This window comes from Nothobranchius furzeri, chromosome 13, assembly GCF_043380555.1.
Source record: "Nothobranchius furzeri strain GRZ-AD chromosome 13, NfurGRZ-RIMD1, whole genome shotgun sequence".
Taxonomy (NCBI): domain Eukaryota; kingdom Metazoa; phylum Chordata; class Actinopteri; order Cyprinodontiformes; family Nothobranchiidae; genus Nothobranchius; species Nothobranchius furzeri.
The window spans coordinates 60,582,262-60,598,463 of record NC_091753.1 but is presented as its reverse complement, the minus strand read 5'-3'; the positions used below and the strand labels follow the sequence as shown (position 1 = coordinate 60,598,463).

The window sequence follows — 16,202 nt, the reverse complement described above, 5'->3', positions numbered from 1 at the left end:
TAGCTATGGTTTTCCATAACTTTTCCAGGTTTTTCATGACCGTACGAACCCTGTAAAATACAAACTGTTGTAGGTATTGAAGTTTGTTTAAGTTTCATCTGTAGTTTATAACACATGGTCTCCTCATCAGATTTATTCCAGAGGGATTAGAAGAGGATTAGGAGTCCATGGAGCTGGCTTTGTTAAAGGTTTTCATGTAGAAGAACTTTGTACAACACTACGATGATAAAATACATTATTTATCATCATATTTATCAAATATGGTTATAAATTGGGAAAATATATATTTCATTAATATAAAAAGGCATTTAAATTATTATTAAACACTCACAAGTATCAGAAATTTGTACCGCTAAGTACCGGTATCGATTTGCAGGTACCGGGATTGGTACCTTATCGACTCAAATGCCAAAGGTACCCATGCCTAATTACCATCAACTGTAAGAAGATGAACCCCACAGAGACGTGATGCGGTCTTACCGTGGTGGTGCTGGAGTTGTACGCATCAGTGTTTTTATCTGCAGGAAAAGAAAAGACGAGCTCGTTTACTTTTATGTCAGGAGTGATTTTACCAACATTTACCAACATTTACCAACATTTACCAACATTTACCAATTTTACCCAACAGTTTCAACAGTTTCAACAGACAAAAAAAATCATGTTATTTGTTGTGATCAGCTTCATAAACCCTGAGCTGTAACGTGGATCCATTCCTCAAACTTGATGTTGAATTCTGTTTGAGGGTTAGGTCCAGCATCTGAGCTGCTGCTGGTTGTAGAAACTAAAATATTTTCTCCTGATGACGAATCGTCAACTCGCCTGTAAAGCTCATGTACTTCTGACAGTTGGCCTTTTCCTTAGAGTCGTAGAACTTCAGAACGTCCAGGACCGCTTGAGGGTTCTTCTTCTGCTCCAGTTTAGTGATGTTGGACGTCTGCAGCAGCCGGGCCCACTGCTCCGGCATCCCCTGTCACAAACACGCACAAATGCACACACATACGGACGCACATGCGCAGTTTACCTTCAGTTAGAAATACGTGTCACATTAAATGTTCCTGTTCTCTTATCTGGCAGGGTCAGTTCTCCAGCCATCCACCGTCAGCTCATGTTTAATCACCCGTTTTTATTTAAAGATTATTTGCATGTGTTTTGTATAGAAGTTAACTGTGACCCAGAACAATAAAAGAAGACAACACAAACACACTCACAGTGAACTCCCCAGTGACAGCATCAAAACCGACGTGGATGGTGTGTTCAAAGTCAGAAGGAAGAGAAATCTCTGGACGCTCCTTCTTCCGATAAGCTACACATAAAAGAAAACATTAAACTAAAGCATCATGTAGTTAAGCCTAAACACTGAGCGTTTATAATAAATGTCATATTGAATTTCTTACGACAGAAAATCCTTTGGTTGATGAGGTTCAAATAAATAATGATCAGGACACAATAAGAACAAGAAAAGATGGTACGGAGCGTTTTGTGTAGCAACAGCCGAGCTGACCAAAGTTCTTCACAGAAAATATCTAGTTTAAAACCAAGAAGGAACAAAGGGCCAAAATGAATGAGACAATAAAAGCAGTAATGAATCACAAGGGTCAGCTTTTACCATCGAACTGACAGGAACCTTTCATTCACGCCAGAGCTGCAAAGCCAAGGTTACACCAGCTGGAGGACCCAGACGCACCTCCTAACCTCCCAAAATAGCACACCTCAACTCTTATGACCGCATCACTTCAGCAGGTGGTTTCACTTACATGTGGATAACCTTTTAGATGCTTTTTCTACTGACTTTTAAATGGTCTTAATTATACGGGTTTTAGCCAACATGTCACTCAGCCAACTCACAACAGAGGGCACACCCTAGACTTGGTTTGTCCACCCGTGTGCTCTGTAGACTTGGCTGACTATGATCATTACTGCGTGTTTTTTACCGACCGGGAGTCCTCTGAGGAGACCGTCAGGAAATTCTGAAGTGCATTTTTTTCCTCCACCTGACTCAATCCTCATATAAACCCTCTGATCTCCATTAAGGTAGCGCGACTCGGGTTGCGAATGACCACAGTCACCAACTCTTGTCATGTATGCCTTTGTCTGTATGTCTGATCTCAGAATTGTGTGTACTGAAACTCTAATTTCCCTCTGGGATGAATAAATTATCTTTGAATTGATTTGAAACATCATCTAACCCCTGAAGAGACTGCAAGTTTTACTGATACCTTAGAAAAAATACCTCCTACTGCTTTCCTTGCCCGTTATTTTATACTGAACGACTAACAGTAGGCTTCAGTCCACATGTGACCATCTGGCTCCACAAAAATGAAAAAGATCCAGCCTGATTCATCGAAGAATGTTGGTTTAAAAGGGATCAGCACTAACTTTTATCGCCTCCTCCTGGCCGGATGAATCGAATCGAGCGGTCTTTCTTCTTCTTGTCGTCTGGGTTTGGTGGGAGGGGCTTGGAGCCATGATTGAGGGGGGTAGGGTCCTTATTGCAGGAACCAATCAGGGTGCTGGTATTTCTCATGGGAGGAGCTGGAGGCTTGTCCTCGACCTCCCCATTATCAGACATCTTCAGACAGGCTGAAGCCAGCTGCTCCTGCACAAAAAGGGGGCGGGGCAAATTAACCAATCACAAATGAAGACTTATCAGGGTAGCTGCACAAAAGCTATCAGAAAGCTGCGTACCTGACTTTCCACGCAAACTCTGCGTTACATAAAGCAAAACTTGACAGAAAAGGGTGGAAACTAAGCAAACATTGGACCTGGAGACCTGAAACCATGTTTAATATGGGATACAGTAACAGACTTAGGCTATTTTCCTACACACACACACACACACACACACACACACACACACACACACACACACACACACACACACACACACACACACACACACACACACACACACACACACACACACACACACACACACACACACACACACACACACACACACACACACACACACACACACACACACACACACACACACACACACAGCTGAGAGACTGGTTCTGCTTCACAAACTTCAGGCTGACCTGATCTGCTAAATGTTCCAATGACCAGAGACCCATGAGTAGGGACTATGTAGGTCAGATCTGCACGAATAACACACACACACACACACACACACACACACACACGAACACTGTCATCGTTAAGATCCTGCTGGAAGCTGGACTCTGGGTGCTCCATGTGAGCTCCGACTGCCACATCACCACAAACTGAATTATTCACTTTGAGCAAAACAGAAAGTGAACTTGGTTAAAAAGACACAGAAACTAAATGTTCCATCAGGTCTTCTCTGAAAATAATCATTTCATACATTCCAGCTCCACTCTGCAGAGCTCATTGGTGTTATTCTGCACTAAACTGAAGCCCTGAGGCCTTTTCTACGGGTTTAAGCACATTAACATCAACCTGACAGGAACCACAACAATTCTTCTTCTCCCCAATAAATGTTTGACATGTTTGCTTGGAATGGATTTGGATCCATTTTCCATCTGAAACAAAACTGAAAATAATTTATGAATATATGCAGGTGTGTTTCCAGCTGATTGGTAATCACGTTTAAATGAGAAATCTTGGCTCACGGTTAGAAATGTAAATCCTGGGACAGACTGGGGTAAAACATCCGGTCGTCTAACTAGCCACCACCAGCACGCATCTTGCCCAAGGACACAAAAGCAGCATTCTCTGGTCGGAGATGGGATTGAACATGCAACCTTTTGATAACTGGACAACCCACTGTACCCACCTCTCTTAGTAATTCTCATCAGAACTCTAGCTGCAGCATTTTGGACAAGCTGAAGACTTTTAACTACATTCTGTGGACTTCCTGAGAGTAATGGATTACAGTAATCCAGTCTTGATGTAATAAATGCATGAACTAGTTTTTCAGCATCACTCCTGGAAAGGATGCTTCTAATCTTAGCAATATTCTGAAGGTGGAAAAAGGAAATCCTACAAACCTGTTTAAAGTGGGATTTGAATGACATGTCCTGGTCAAAGATAACACCAAGGTTCCTTACTTTGTTCTCGGAGACTAAGTTAAGCAACAAGTCAGCCTGAGGAAAAATGTCTCGGGCCTGTTGTGGTTGGGGCAACCAGCACCGGTTCCCCTCGGGCTGTGTTCTCTCCCCTCTGCTCGGTTCCCTGTCCACCAACGGTGGGAGGAGCCGGGCTGCAGTAAAGTGGACACTTACCATAAACATAAACCATGTCGGTGAAAAGCAGGTTTCCCAGACAGCTTCATGGTTCACACAGATGAGGTGCTGGCTCAAGCTAAACCCTTTTAAAGCACATTACAGAGACGCTGAGAGGATGAACAGAAGCCTCGACTCACAACTCTGAGATTAGATCTGATTCAGAGATTTCAGTCAGAGATGCTTTTTTCTCTTAAATATTTAAAGATTTGTTTCATTTTAGAATAAATAACATTTTATTTCAAAAGTAGGAAGAACATTTGCAGGAGGGTGGTTATTGTTTTCCATGGGATGTCGATATTAGAGGAAAATTTATTCAAAATAAACAAGAATGGGTCTAAAATATTACTGGTACTTTTATTATAACTCTGTTGTGGAAATTCAGTTGAAAACTGACAAACTGGTTAAACCTGCACATTTTTATTGAATGACTATGATTATGGCTAAAGTGACAGAGCCACTGTAGAAGGTCCACAGAGCCGGCGTTAACCAGGAACTGGGAGATGGTGTGAAAGCTGTTGCTGTTTAAGTTCAACTCTAACAGACATGTACTTGTACACATGTGTAAGTAACGTTGATGTTGAAAGGCAGGATAAAAATCTTCACCTATTTCTGAACTTCATTTCGTTGCATTGGAAGTTCATGTTGTCCCACATGATCATATCTTCTTCCGGCTCTTGGAGAGTACAGACGCTTTTTTCTTCCTCTCCTCCCCATCTTAACCCAAGGCTCTTTGTCTGTCTCTGGGTGGACGGCGCTTCTGCATTTTTTCTGGAAACTGGAAATTATTAAAAATGGACCTGGTCGGTTGGTCTCTCAACGCGATTGACAACATTTTTCAACGATGAGAACGGGAGAAGGGGCTCCCGGTTGCCCCTCTGGGACAGAGCCCATTGGGTATATCATGGACTCCTGGAAACAGTGGGACCTGATCTGCCTCTCTCAGCTGTCTGTAGAGGACTCTGAAGACGTGTGGATATTCGTGGTGTTGGTGTTGGGATTCCTGCTCTTCGGCCTGAGCGGTTACCTGGCTTACCGGAAAATTAATGAGCTGTCGAGGAATATTGGCTCAATCCCAGTGCTCAGGGATGGATTACACCGCGCGGTGAACGCACTAACTCATATAATTGTCGAGATGAGTCGTAAGCTTGGAACTTTGGCTGAGATTCAGGCTCTGGCACAGAAGGTGGATTCCATCAAGGAGCGAGTTGACAGGACATCACGGTTGGGGATAGATTAATTACACCATTATTGGATCTAGAGGGGTTGGAGACCAACAGCACAAACTTTAAGACAGAGAGGAAATTATCTCTGTCTGTCCCCAAAACAAGTTCTTATCTGAATCTGGTGCCCTTGTGCCTGTGAGGCTGAAGTGAAAACTCCCCCTCAGAAGAAATGTGGAATGCTGCCGTCGCTATGGAAACCCTTTCTCCCTGTCCCAGCCTGGGCGGGACTGTGACCGGTGAAGGCCGTGGAATCGTTTCCAGGAGTCAATGCGCTCTCTAACCCATTATCTCCCTTCCCTGTCCAAACAGAGGTGATGAGCGCTGCCCCATGCGGCTGCACGCACCGAAGTGAGGAGAGTCCCAACCCTACCTCCCCACCTAGTGGACACTTATGTCGTGTAATGTCGGAAGTCTGTTGCATTTCTGTCTGAGGTGTTTTTTTATATAGCAAAGCTATCCTCTCTATTGAAGGTAACTCTGAAGTGCCTTTTTTCCCTCCCCCCCTCCCCCGACTCTATCGTCATATAAACCCTCTTGACCTATTAAAGCCGGGCGTACACTGTGCGACTTTTTCACTCGTAGCGTTCAGCTTCAGCTCAAACTGTACGACTTCCTCGCAGGGCAGATCTAACGAGTCATGTGCTCACACTGTACGTCTGGTAGCAACACGTCGGCCCTAAAAATATGCTAAAACTAGCAGTTTTTACACAACACGTCAGACTTTTTTGTTTTGCCTGTTGTCCTTCGGGAGTGCTGCAGGAGGACACACAGGGATTTATGGGGGTTGGATGAGGAAAACGAAATAAAGAAAGTAAATCTGTGTTTTGTGATCAGTTTAATTTGACATGAACACGACAAACACGCTTTCTTGACAATCTTTGTGAGTAAAAAGAAACGTGTTTGAAATAAAAACGAACAGCGTGTGTTATTAGGGAAATAGCGGGCGAGCGGTGTTGATGCAGGATTGCGCATGCGCCGTGAGCGGTTCTGATACTCTTTGGGTCGCAGCTGCTCGCAGCGCCGCTTCAACAGTGCGATACCCTCACGAGGAACGAGCAAAATATCAAACACGCCAGAAGTCCGTGCGACCTCACGACTGCTGATCGGTAGCTGGTCACGTGGTGTTAATCGCCTCTCGTAACCCCCGTACACTACACGACCGCTCGGCGCAAAACTCGATCTCGTGTGGATCTGGCCAACTTACCGGGCGGACAGATAAGGTTTATTGAACTTTGAAACAACGTCAAACTGAGGCATTCCATCAAAAACGGTTCCAAAATGAAAGTTGACCTGATGTCTTTTCTGGCCATTGTTATGGCTCAGAGCCATTTGGGTTTTTCCCTGTGTGTGTGTGTGTGAGAGGAGATGCAACACCTGGCTCCAATCTCACTAGATTGCCTCCCGGTTAGATTCTCTCAGCTGATCCTGATGACCAGCAGCATAAAAGTCAGCCAGCCCTCAGTTCAGGGAGCAGCAGGCCAGGGAGGTTCTCTCCGGTCTGATGTCTCCTCAGCAGCTTTTGCTTTTGTTAAGTTTTATGTAACAACTTTGGTGGGAGCTTCAAACTCTCCGTGTTGAACCGTTCGCCTTTTTAGGGGTAAAGGGCCCTTCGCTTGCTTTTATTAAGACATCACTCGGAAATTAGAAAATTATGTGATGGTCTTTCGTGGTTTTTGTATTAATTTGGTTAATATGAGAGTTTAGTTGTTACTCGTTTTGCGTTGCTGCTGATGTGTCTTGTTAATCTGTGTTTTGTGTTTATATTCATGTAAATAAATGTTGTTTTGTTACTGTTATCACGAGAACATGCGTCCTCATTGTTACCCCAGGCCCCCTAGACAGCCATTAAAAAAAAAAACTTCCAGCACGTCTCATTTACACGTTTATCAATTAAAATGTGGGCATCTTACTACTATATAACTGCAAAATATATACCGTATTTTCCGGACTATAAGTAGCACATATTTTCATAGTCTGTCCGGTCCTGCGACTTATACTCCGGAACGACTTATACACCAAATTATGTAGGCTATACCGCGCAGCTGCGGGTCAGCTCCGGACCAGGAATGGGTTCCCCTGCCCGCTGGGTAGGTATCGAACACCGCCATCCTCTGCTGGAGACCGTGGCGCGCTGATGCACCCACGTGGTTTATTCTGTTATTGTTACCGGTACTTGTGTTGCAATGTGAAACGCTTGGTCTCAGATTTTGTAAGAAAAATAATAAAAATTTCCCCCCAAAATGTGACTCCGTCTAGTGCGACTTATATATGTTTTTTTCTTCTTCATTATACATTTTATGGCTGGTGCGACTTATACTCCGGAAAATACGGTATATATCATTACTGGAAAAAAATAACATTTCCAAATGCCAATTGAGACACAATCACATCTGTCCCAGGCAGCCTGGAGTCGAACCCGGGACCTCGCCGTGTTGAGCCATTTGTTTGACACGCCTTTTACCTGAAAACCAAAGATGGTGCTAAACCTGGCAAACATTTTAACACTCGATGACAGCTGAAACTACGTCAGTTCAATACTTCAAATCTCAATCATTTAAAATCCGAACTATTATTATGATTACTGCTATTTTAAAGACAAATGGCCAGGGGTGCACGTAAAATATTTTCTAGTTTTTGAAATATTTTTCTATAATTATTGATATTGAGCTATATAAACAAAATTTATCCATCTATCTATCTATATCTATATATATATATTATATACACACACACACACATACGTGACTCAAGGTGGTACTAGGGTTGTCACGGTAACCGGTGTAGCGGTAAACCCCGGTAAAAAAGTTGATAATAATAATAACCGCCTTGTTTTTTAAAAAAAACTATATTATCTCGGTGGATTATCGTGGCTGCGGTGTAGGCGCGGTGACCCTTACCAGCCACCGTATCATCTGCAGAAGTTGCCGGCGGCACATGCGCACTTTGTTGTTTACAACCAAAACTTTCTTGAAGCTAAAGCTGAAATAACGGCCAAAGGAGGAGACGGCAGCGCTCAGGACATTTATTATCCCTCAAAGAAGACAAAGTGGGAAGTACGGGCATGTTTTGGATATTTGAAGAATGCCGAGGGACAGCTGATAGAAGACGGCTATCCTGTTTGCAGCACGTGCAGAAAAAGTGTGTGAAAGGCAGCAACGCTTCAAATCTCATGACACATCTGCGCGACCATCACCCACAACTCTACAGTCAACGCAAGGCAGGCCAGTTGAGCACAGTAATACCATGGTCAGTAAACCATCTACCAGTGGTTTTGGCGCTGTGAGCAGGTGCCAGGTCATGCTGAAAAATGAAATCTTCATCTCCATAAAGCTTTTCAGCAGATGGAAGCATGAAGTGCTCCAACATCTCCTGATAGCTAGCTGCATTGACCCTGCCCTTGATAAAACACAGTGGACCAACACCAGCAGCTGGCATGGCGCCCCAGACCATCACTGATTGTGGGTACTTGACACTGGACTTCAGGCATGTTGGCATTTCCCTCTGCCCAGTCTCTGGCACCTTGATTTCCGAATGACATGCAGAATTTGCTTTCATCTGAAAAAAGTACTTTGGACCACTGAGCAACAGTCCAGTGCTGCTTCTCTGTAGCCCAGGTCAGGCGCTTCTGCCGCTGTTTCTGGTTCAAAGGTGGCTTGACCTGGGGAATGCGGCACCTGTAGCCCATTTCCTGCACACGCCTGTACACGGTGGCTCTGGACGTTTCTACTCCAGACTCAGTCCACTGCTTCCGCAGGTCCCCCAAGGTCTGGAATCGGTCCTTCTCCACAATCTTCCTCAGGGTCCGGTCACCTCTTCTGGTTGTGCAGCGTTTTCTGCCACACTTGTTCCTTCCCACAGACTTCCCACTGAGGTGCCTTGATACAGCACTCTGGGAACAGCCTATTCGTTCAGAAATGTCTTTCTGTGTCTTAGCCTCTTGCTTGAGGGTGTCAATGATGGCCTTCTGGACAGCAGTCAGGTCGGCAGTGTTACCCATAATTGTGGTTTTGAGTAATGAACCACGCTGGGAGTCTTTAAAAGCCTCAGGAATCTTTTGCAGGTGTTTAGAGTTCATTAGTTGATTCAGATGATTAGGTTAATAGCTCGTTTAGAGAACCTTTTCATGATATGCTAATTTTTGAGATAGGAGTTTTGGGTTTTCATGAGCTGTACGCCACAATCATCAATATTAGAAACAATAAAAGGCTTGAACTACTTCAGTTGTGTTTAATGAGTCTAATATATATGAAAGTCTAATGTTTACCAGTACATTACAGACAATAATGAACTTTATCACAATATGCTAATTTTTTAGAAGGACCTGTATATCGACGGAGAGCGAGAGAGCGAGAGAGAGAGAGAGAGAGAGAGCCCAAGACCAAGACCAAGACCAAGGCCTAACATAACCTTGGAGGTTGATGGCTCTGTGTAAGAGCATTGGGATAGATTTTGGAACGGCTCAGGTTCTAACTTCATGACAAAGTTGTAAATAGTTTGTTCCAATCCTTCTTCTCATCTGTGCGACATTCACTCTAACTGATTGGCCTGGCCAGCTCATCTCTCTGGCTGCAGCTTACATTCCCAAGTGAAGGAACCACAAACAATCAGAGAGGGTCCTGCTCTTCACCATCTCTGATTGGTTTAGACCAAGACATGGGTCTGTTGTTGAACAACAGGGAAACTATTTTCAGTGTCAGAGACTTTTTTTTTTTACTTGAAAAGGTCGCAGTCTATAGCCCTGCCACACTGTTGTGACAATGTTTGCTGGGCAGGTTTGTTCCCAAACCATACATGACACCCCCCCCCACCCCCACCCCCAAAAAAATCCTGGAGCCGCCCATGTAAGGTGCTATACAAACGGACCACCTACTGTAATTATCAAGTTACAGAAGTCATCACAAACTGCTGAGCCCTCCGCATGTGACCCATCCCTGCTGCAGCAGCGGCTGCGCTCGGTAACTATTTGGTGGTTGAATACTTAATACTAAATAATAATATCACAATATAATACTAATAGAGTACTTTTTTATTCATCCATTCTTAAACAGCAGCAAAGCTCGGGGAGACGATTTCCACACAGACAGGAGGTATCAGTCGGGTCAGTAAAGTAGTAAACACCATTTTTACCAAATAATTCTGGATTTTCCGCTCTCGCGTTCGGGAGCGGCTCACATGGGCAACAGCTACTGATGGATTAACCAGGAGCATGGACGTAATTTTGGGGGGGGACAGGGGGGACATGTCCCCTCCACTTTTTCCAAAGTCAAGTTTTGACCCCTGCACTTTTTACCATCCAAAAACAATATTACACTATATTAAATTGACACTGGTTGAGCTCTAGGACCAAGCAGAAAACAACCGTTTGTGTTGAAGCCTGTTTCCCATTAGAACATACTGTAAAGATACCCCCCCCCCCCCCGTGTCCCCCCCACTTCTAACGTGAAAATTACGTCCTTGACCAGGAGTCCCCTTTAGAGGTGGGAATGAGAAAACTGGGAGGCGTTCATTCATTTCTACGCCACCTGTGTTAAAACAGCCAACTGACCTGGGAGGGAGCGGGTTCTCCAGCAGCACCCGCGCCGTCTAAAGTCCGCTAAGTGCGCGTTAGTGATGAGCCAGCAGGATACTGGGCATTAACGTAGGAGATAATGGAGTGCTGCCGGTCTATTAGCCACTGAAGCACCGCGCACCGCGCCCGGCTGACTATTGTTGACTAGCGGCTAATTTAGCGGTTCAGAAATAAAGTCAAAAAGGTTACTTACCACTTTTACGGTAGCGGATGTAAATCCCAAAATGTTCCGTTGTTTTCCGTTCCCGGTTCACACCGTCTCACGTATCCAGCAAACTGCTCCCCTCGCGGAACAACCCTGCCTCTCCTGCCGCCCTCCTCGGTGGTTCAGACCGAGACGAACTTCCCGAGCACACAGGCTTATCGAAGCAGAAGTCTCCGCCTCCTCAGACGGGGATCCAGGCACGCTATTGGTCAAGCGTCACTCGTTCCCGTCACTTATTGGCTAAAATGGATGTCTGTTTCAACTCCAGGGTGGGTCCCAGAACGTTCAAATGGTGCGTTCAGTGTCAATGACGAAGTATGAGAATGTTTAACTTCCTAATGGGTTTTGATTACCAGGATTGCATTCAGGTACAACCTTTCACACCAAGATGATCCTTTGAAAATATTGGATAAACTGAGACATGTTTGAGTTAAATACTGCCGCCAATTAGTTAATTTTCTTTAAAAAAATTGAAAACAAATACTATGCATCTATGTAATCAAACTGTGTTTAAAATAACGGTTATTTTTAATAATGTTTAGAGTAAAAATAATATTGAAATAAAAAAAGTTTAATGATATAATACATCTGGTTTAAAAAAATCAATATTTTGGAGTTTATATTCTGGTCGGGTCATACCAAAGACAAAAAAATGGGACCCAATGCCTCCCTGCTTGACACTCAGCTTTAAAGGGTTGGATTGGGGGTTAAACCACCAACTGATGCAGCTCAACGCTTCAGACGGAGATGGGTCAAATGCAGAGAACAAATTTCACCACCCACCAGTGTGTATGACAACTGTTCGGACTTTACTCATTTAGTGTCTTACTATAGGCTGTAAAAATCTAAATACATTACTGCCTATTGAGAAAACACCAAATGTCTGAGAAACAAGTGGATTGAGGCTGCAGCCAGGCCCGGAGTGGCTAATCGGGAGGGTCTGGAGAATTCCCGGTGGGCCGCGCGATGTTTGGGCCGCATGCGGCCGGTGCTCTCGTTTTTGTTTTTTATCATTTTATTTTTATTTTTTGGTGCCGGTGTTCAGTCATGGCACTGAGGCCGCCGGGCTGATCACATACGCTCCTCCCGGCTGTCTCTACCTGCAGGCTGCAGCTCGTTGTTTTTTTCCCCCGTATGCGCCTGTGCGCACCACGTGACCACGCAGTTGACGGAAAGATGGAAAGTAGAAAGAGCAAGGGTGGCGCGGAGAAGGCAAGAATTAAAAAGAGGAAAGCGCTGGAAACAGATGCAGATAAATGTGCAAAAATGAGCACCTTTTTTTTCTCAAACAAGCTCGCGGTCTTTAACTTCAAATGAAGATAAAACGGGTAAGGCAAGTCAAGATGTTAAACTTTATCGGCTGCAAATCACCATTCAAGTTAATTAAGCATCAATAATGAATTATATGGCGTCATGACATAACGTTATGTAATATAATTAACAGTATGATGTGACTGATGCCACCAAACTGCCTTGTAGCCCCTCAGAGTCAAACACAAGATCCAGTAGGCCTAATAAGCACCAGGCAGAAACCCACAGTTCCAGAGCGGGCATGTACAGGTAGGATTACTTATTGAGTCAGTGAACTGAATATTATTAAAATTTATATGATGAAAACTATCCTGGCTCTATATGAAAGTGTTCTAAAATGCTAGATGATTCAGCATTGATCAGAAAGTGTGTAAAAAAGGAAAATGAATGCTGAATTGTGACCATTTTCACACAGTGTGATTTAGTGTCAGAAGAAGAGCCAGGAGCCAGCAGTGAGGGTATTGCTCCTGTTGGGATAGAAAGTGAGCCAACTCATGTGCAAACAAGCAAACATCAGTTTCATTATAATAATTTTAATGTCCAAATAATAGTAGTGACCTGATGTATTTCTGTTAGTAAATGCACAAAGCCCACAACAGATCGCTATTAGAATGAAAGTAAAATGAAACAAGCCTGCATATTTTGCCATAGAAAATATTTTAATTGGTTACAAAAAATGTGTTTTCCATATCAAATGTGCCAAAGCTTTACAGATGATTATTTTAATTGTGTGCAGGTGAGTCTAGGGAAACTGGAAAAAGTGTGAAAGGGAGTGCTGAGTCATTTCATTTTAAAGATTTGAAAATCTCAGAACAGCTGTTTGAACAGAAGGTGGATTGTTATATTGTTAGAGAATGTGTTGTAAAGAACAATGTTGGAGATGTGCACTGATGTTCAAATATGCATTGTAAAGCAACTCTTTCTTGCACTGAATTACAAGGCTTTACCGAGTAGTGTGCTTTTGTAGACTATACATATAAAGTTCTAACATGATTTTAATAATAATTCGTTAAGTGGGCCGGTCTGGGGTCTGAAACTCCAGGGCTGAAAATGTGTCCCACTCCGGCCCTGGCTGCAGCTATCAAACATTATAGTATTTGAATATTTTATCAAATCCTCTGTTGATAAATCGAATATTTTGACATCCATCCATATTCGTCCACTTCTCCAAGGTCAGGTCCAGGGACCAGCAGCCTAAACAGGGAGGCCAAGACTGCCCTCTCCCCGCCACTCGGTCCAGCTCCTCCAGGGGAATCCTACGGCGTTCTCTGGCCATCTCTCCAGGATGGCCTGAGTCTTCCTTTGGGTCTCCTCATGGTTGGATGTGCTCAGAAAACCTCACCAGAGATTACAACACATCCAAAGCAGCGCTGCTAGGATTCTGATGAGTGCCCAAATGCGATGTGTCACCCCCATTTTGAAAGCACTTCATTGGCTCCCAGTCTCAGTCAGATTTGAATGTTTTCTTCTCTCTCATCCGTGCGTTCACGGTCATGCTCCTCCTTATTTGATGGACCTTCCCACCTTGAAATCAAATTCTCCAGTCTGCAACAACAGACTCCTAATCCCCAGAATCAAGCTATGCAGCATGGGTGACCGGGCCTTATCAAGCGCTGCTTTGAGGCTGTGGAGAACCCACCCGTCCACATGGGAGCCCCACAAACTGTCTAGGGCGTGTGATCACATGTGATTATGCATAGCATTCTGGGATGTGCACGGCCATGTTGGAAGCTTGACGCGTGTAATCAAACCGTGAAACAAACGGTACTGTCGCAGAGAAGAAGCGGATTAAGGAAACAGAAAGTTTTAAACAACATTATAAAATCCCCAAAAGGATGCAGAAAACACAGAGAGACGTTACATAACGACGTCGGGGATGGTGTGTGGACTAAATCAGCGTTACAAGTGGTTTTGATCCACATGAAGACCCAAGACCGGAGCACCGATGACATTTTCCTGCTGCTGCAGTTCTGCATAACGGACGTTTTCAGCCATCTTGTTTGTGGTGTGAGCAAATGTAAACACGTCCGGATGAGGTAAACGCGTTATTTGCTGGTTTTTCTAGCAAAACCATCAAAATTATCATCCTACAGAAGAAGTGTAGCAGGAGAAGTTGTGCTGTGTGTCAGCGCGCCCGCATTAGCTCACCGGTATGTATGTATGTGTGTGTGTGTGTGTGTGTGTGTGTGTGTGTGTGTGTGTGTGTGTGTGTGTGTGGTTTTGGCTCCAGGCAGGAAAACGGTGAAAATTTAGCTTGTTTTCCACCTTTATTCTCCTGGTGATCACGTGCCGCCCCACAACGCAGCAATGATCTACTAGAGCTGTGTAATATAAGGATCAACTGAAGCCGCCAGAACGGGACTGAGCGCTGTTACAGTAGTAAGAAGCAACAAGTACAGACTCACACGCCTCCAACAGGGCGGCTGCGTCGGTGATGACATCACGGTCACAAGCCCTGTTGCTTTGAAATGGAAACTTAAGACCCTAACCCTAGAAAAGCCTTTTGCTAAGTACATTTTATAAACTTTATCACAAAAGTATGTACTTTTATCTTCTGTAGGTTCATTCTGTGTATTTAGTCAACTTGCATGAACCATCAGTTAGAGAGACCATCGTTTCAACCGGGGACGCTACACAGTTACCTGTGACTTCAACATGTCAGAAGATGACTTGTTTGAACGCTTATCAGTTTCAGAAAGCCATATTTCACTGTCCTCCGTGAATCCTTTATTATGTGTATCGATGCTTAAGAACCATGTATTTTGTTTATCTTTCTCAAGTGGAATTAACTTCAGGAAAGATTGATGTAATGCACTGGCATCCTTACACACTCGTGTTAACTCCTCAAACTCGAGTCTAACTTGTGAATAATTTTTAACACGTGAGACGTGATGATGCTTTTCATTCTATTTACATGCCTTTTGCAATCGGCTTGTATGGTTTCAATCTTGTTGGTCAGGGCTTTCTCGGTGAGAACGATTGATCTTCTCTCCTTTTCATGTTTCCCAACAACTGATGAAGCTTGTGAAGTGCTCATTCTAATACTTCGGCCCACGGAGCATGCAAAAAATTCATGAACAAAGGCAACAGCAATTCTTATTCTTCGCTGAGCACTCACAGAGCCACACACACGCACACACACATCAAATCCAACAGCAGGGGGCGTTGCACCACAACATCTTCGTGGAAAAGCCAAACAGCGTTCCAAAACAGTCATACAGGTTCCATCCCACGTTAGTCTCCACTTTGTTTGTCAGGCCAGCCGCCTTCATGCATGTGGGCTCCCCTCAGCGTCCAGCAGTTCCTGTGCCGTACAAGTTTTGCTGACAAGTGTTGGCGAGTGTAACCATTGGGTCGCCGAGCAGCTAATTAGGGGATGTGTAGACGCGCCCTAAGAGCATTCCAGTCCAGGTTTTGATTAAGCACCTTTATTTGTTGTTCAAACATATTTCCTTCGATCAGCGTTCACAAGCATCACACAACCAGAAAAAATGAACAGATCCACAAAGTAGAGCTAATAATTCATGCAAAAAATCATCTGAGCGGTCTGCAAAAGTTGACTTCCCCATCGCCTGCTCATTACAACAGCCTTCCCATGCAGGTGCGCAACACGTAAATAACAATCCATAGACACCTCGTGATCCGAGCCCACTCCTATCCATCACAAATATCTAAAGATCAAT

General features: G+C 44.1%; 1 protein-coding gene across 4 annotated transcripts in view; it reads right to left on the bottom strand.

Moving 5' to 3' along the window:
• The window catches only part of pak1 (p21 protein (Cdc42/Rac)-activated kinase 1), a 50,462-nt gene extending 39,114 nt beyond the window's left edge, over window positions 1–11,348 (bottom strand). For all 4 annotated transcript variants that reach the window (XR_011516107.1, XR_011516108.1, XM_070543724.1 and 1 more), the window contains exons 1-5: window positions 11,197–11,348; window positions 2,377–2,596; window positions 1,209–1,303; window positions 820–967; window positions 481–518 (exon numbers count right to left, since the gene is read on the bottom strand). Coding sequence is in view for 2 of the 4 variants with exons in the window: in XM_070543724.1 (XP_070399825.1) it covers window positions 481–518; window positions 820–967; window positions 1,209–1,303; window positions 2,377–2,569 (474 nt within the window). In the remaining 2 variants the exon portion in view is untranslated. The remainder of the gene's footprint in view (window positions 1–480; window positions 519–819; window positions 968–1,208; window positions 1,304–2,376; window positions 2,597–11,196) is intronic.
• Between the last annotated feature and the right edge of the window lie 4,854 nt (window positions 11,349–16,202).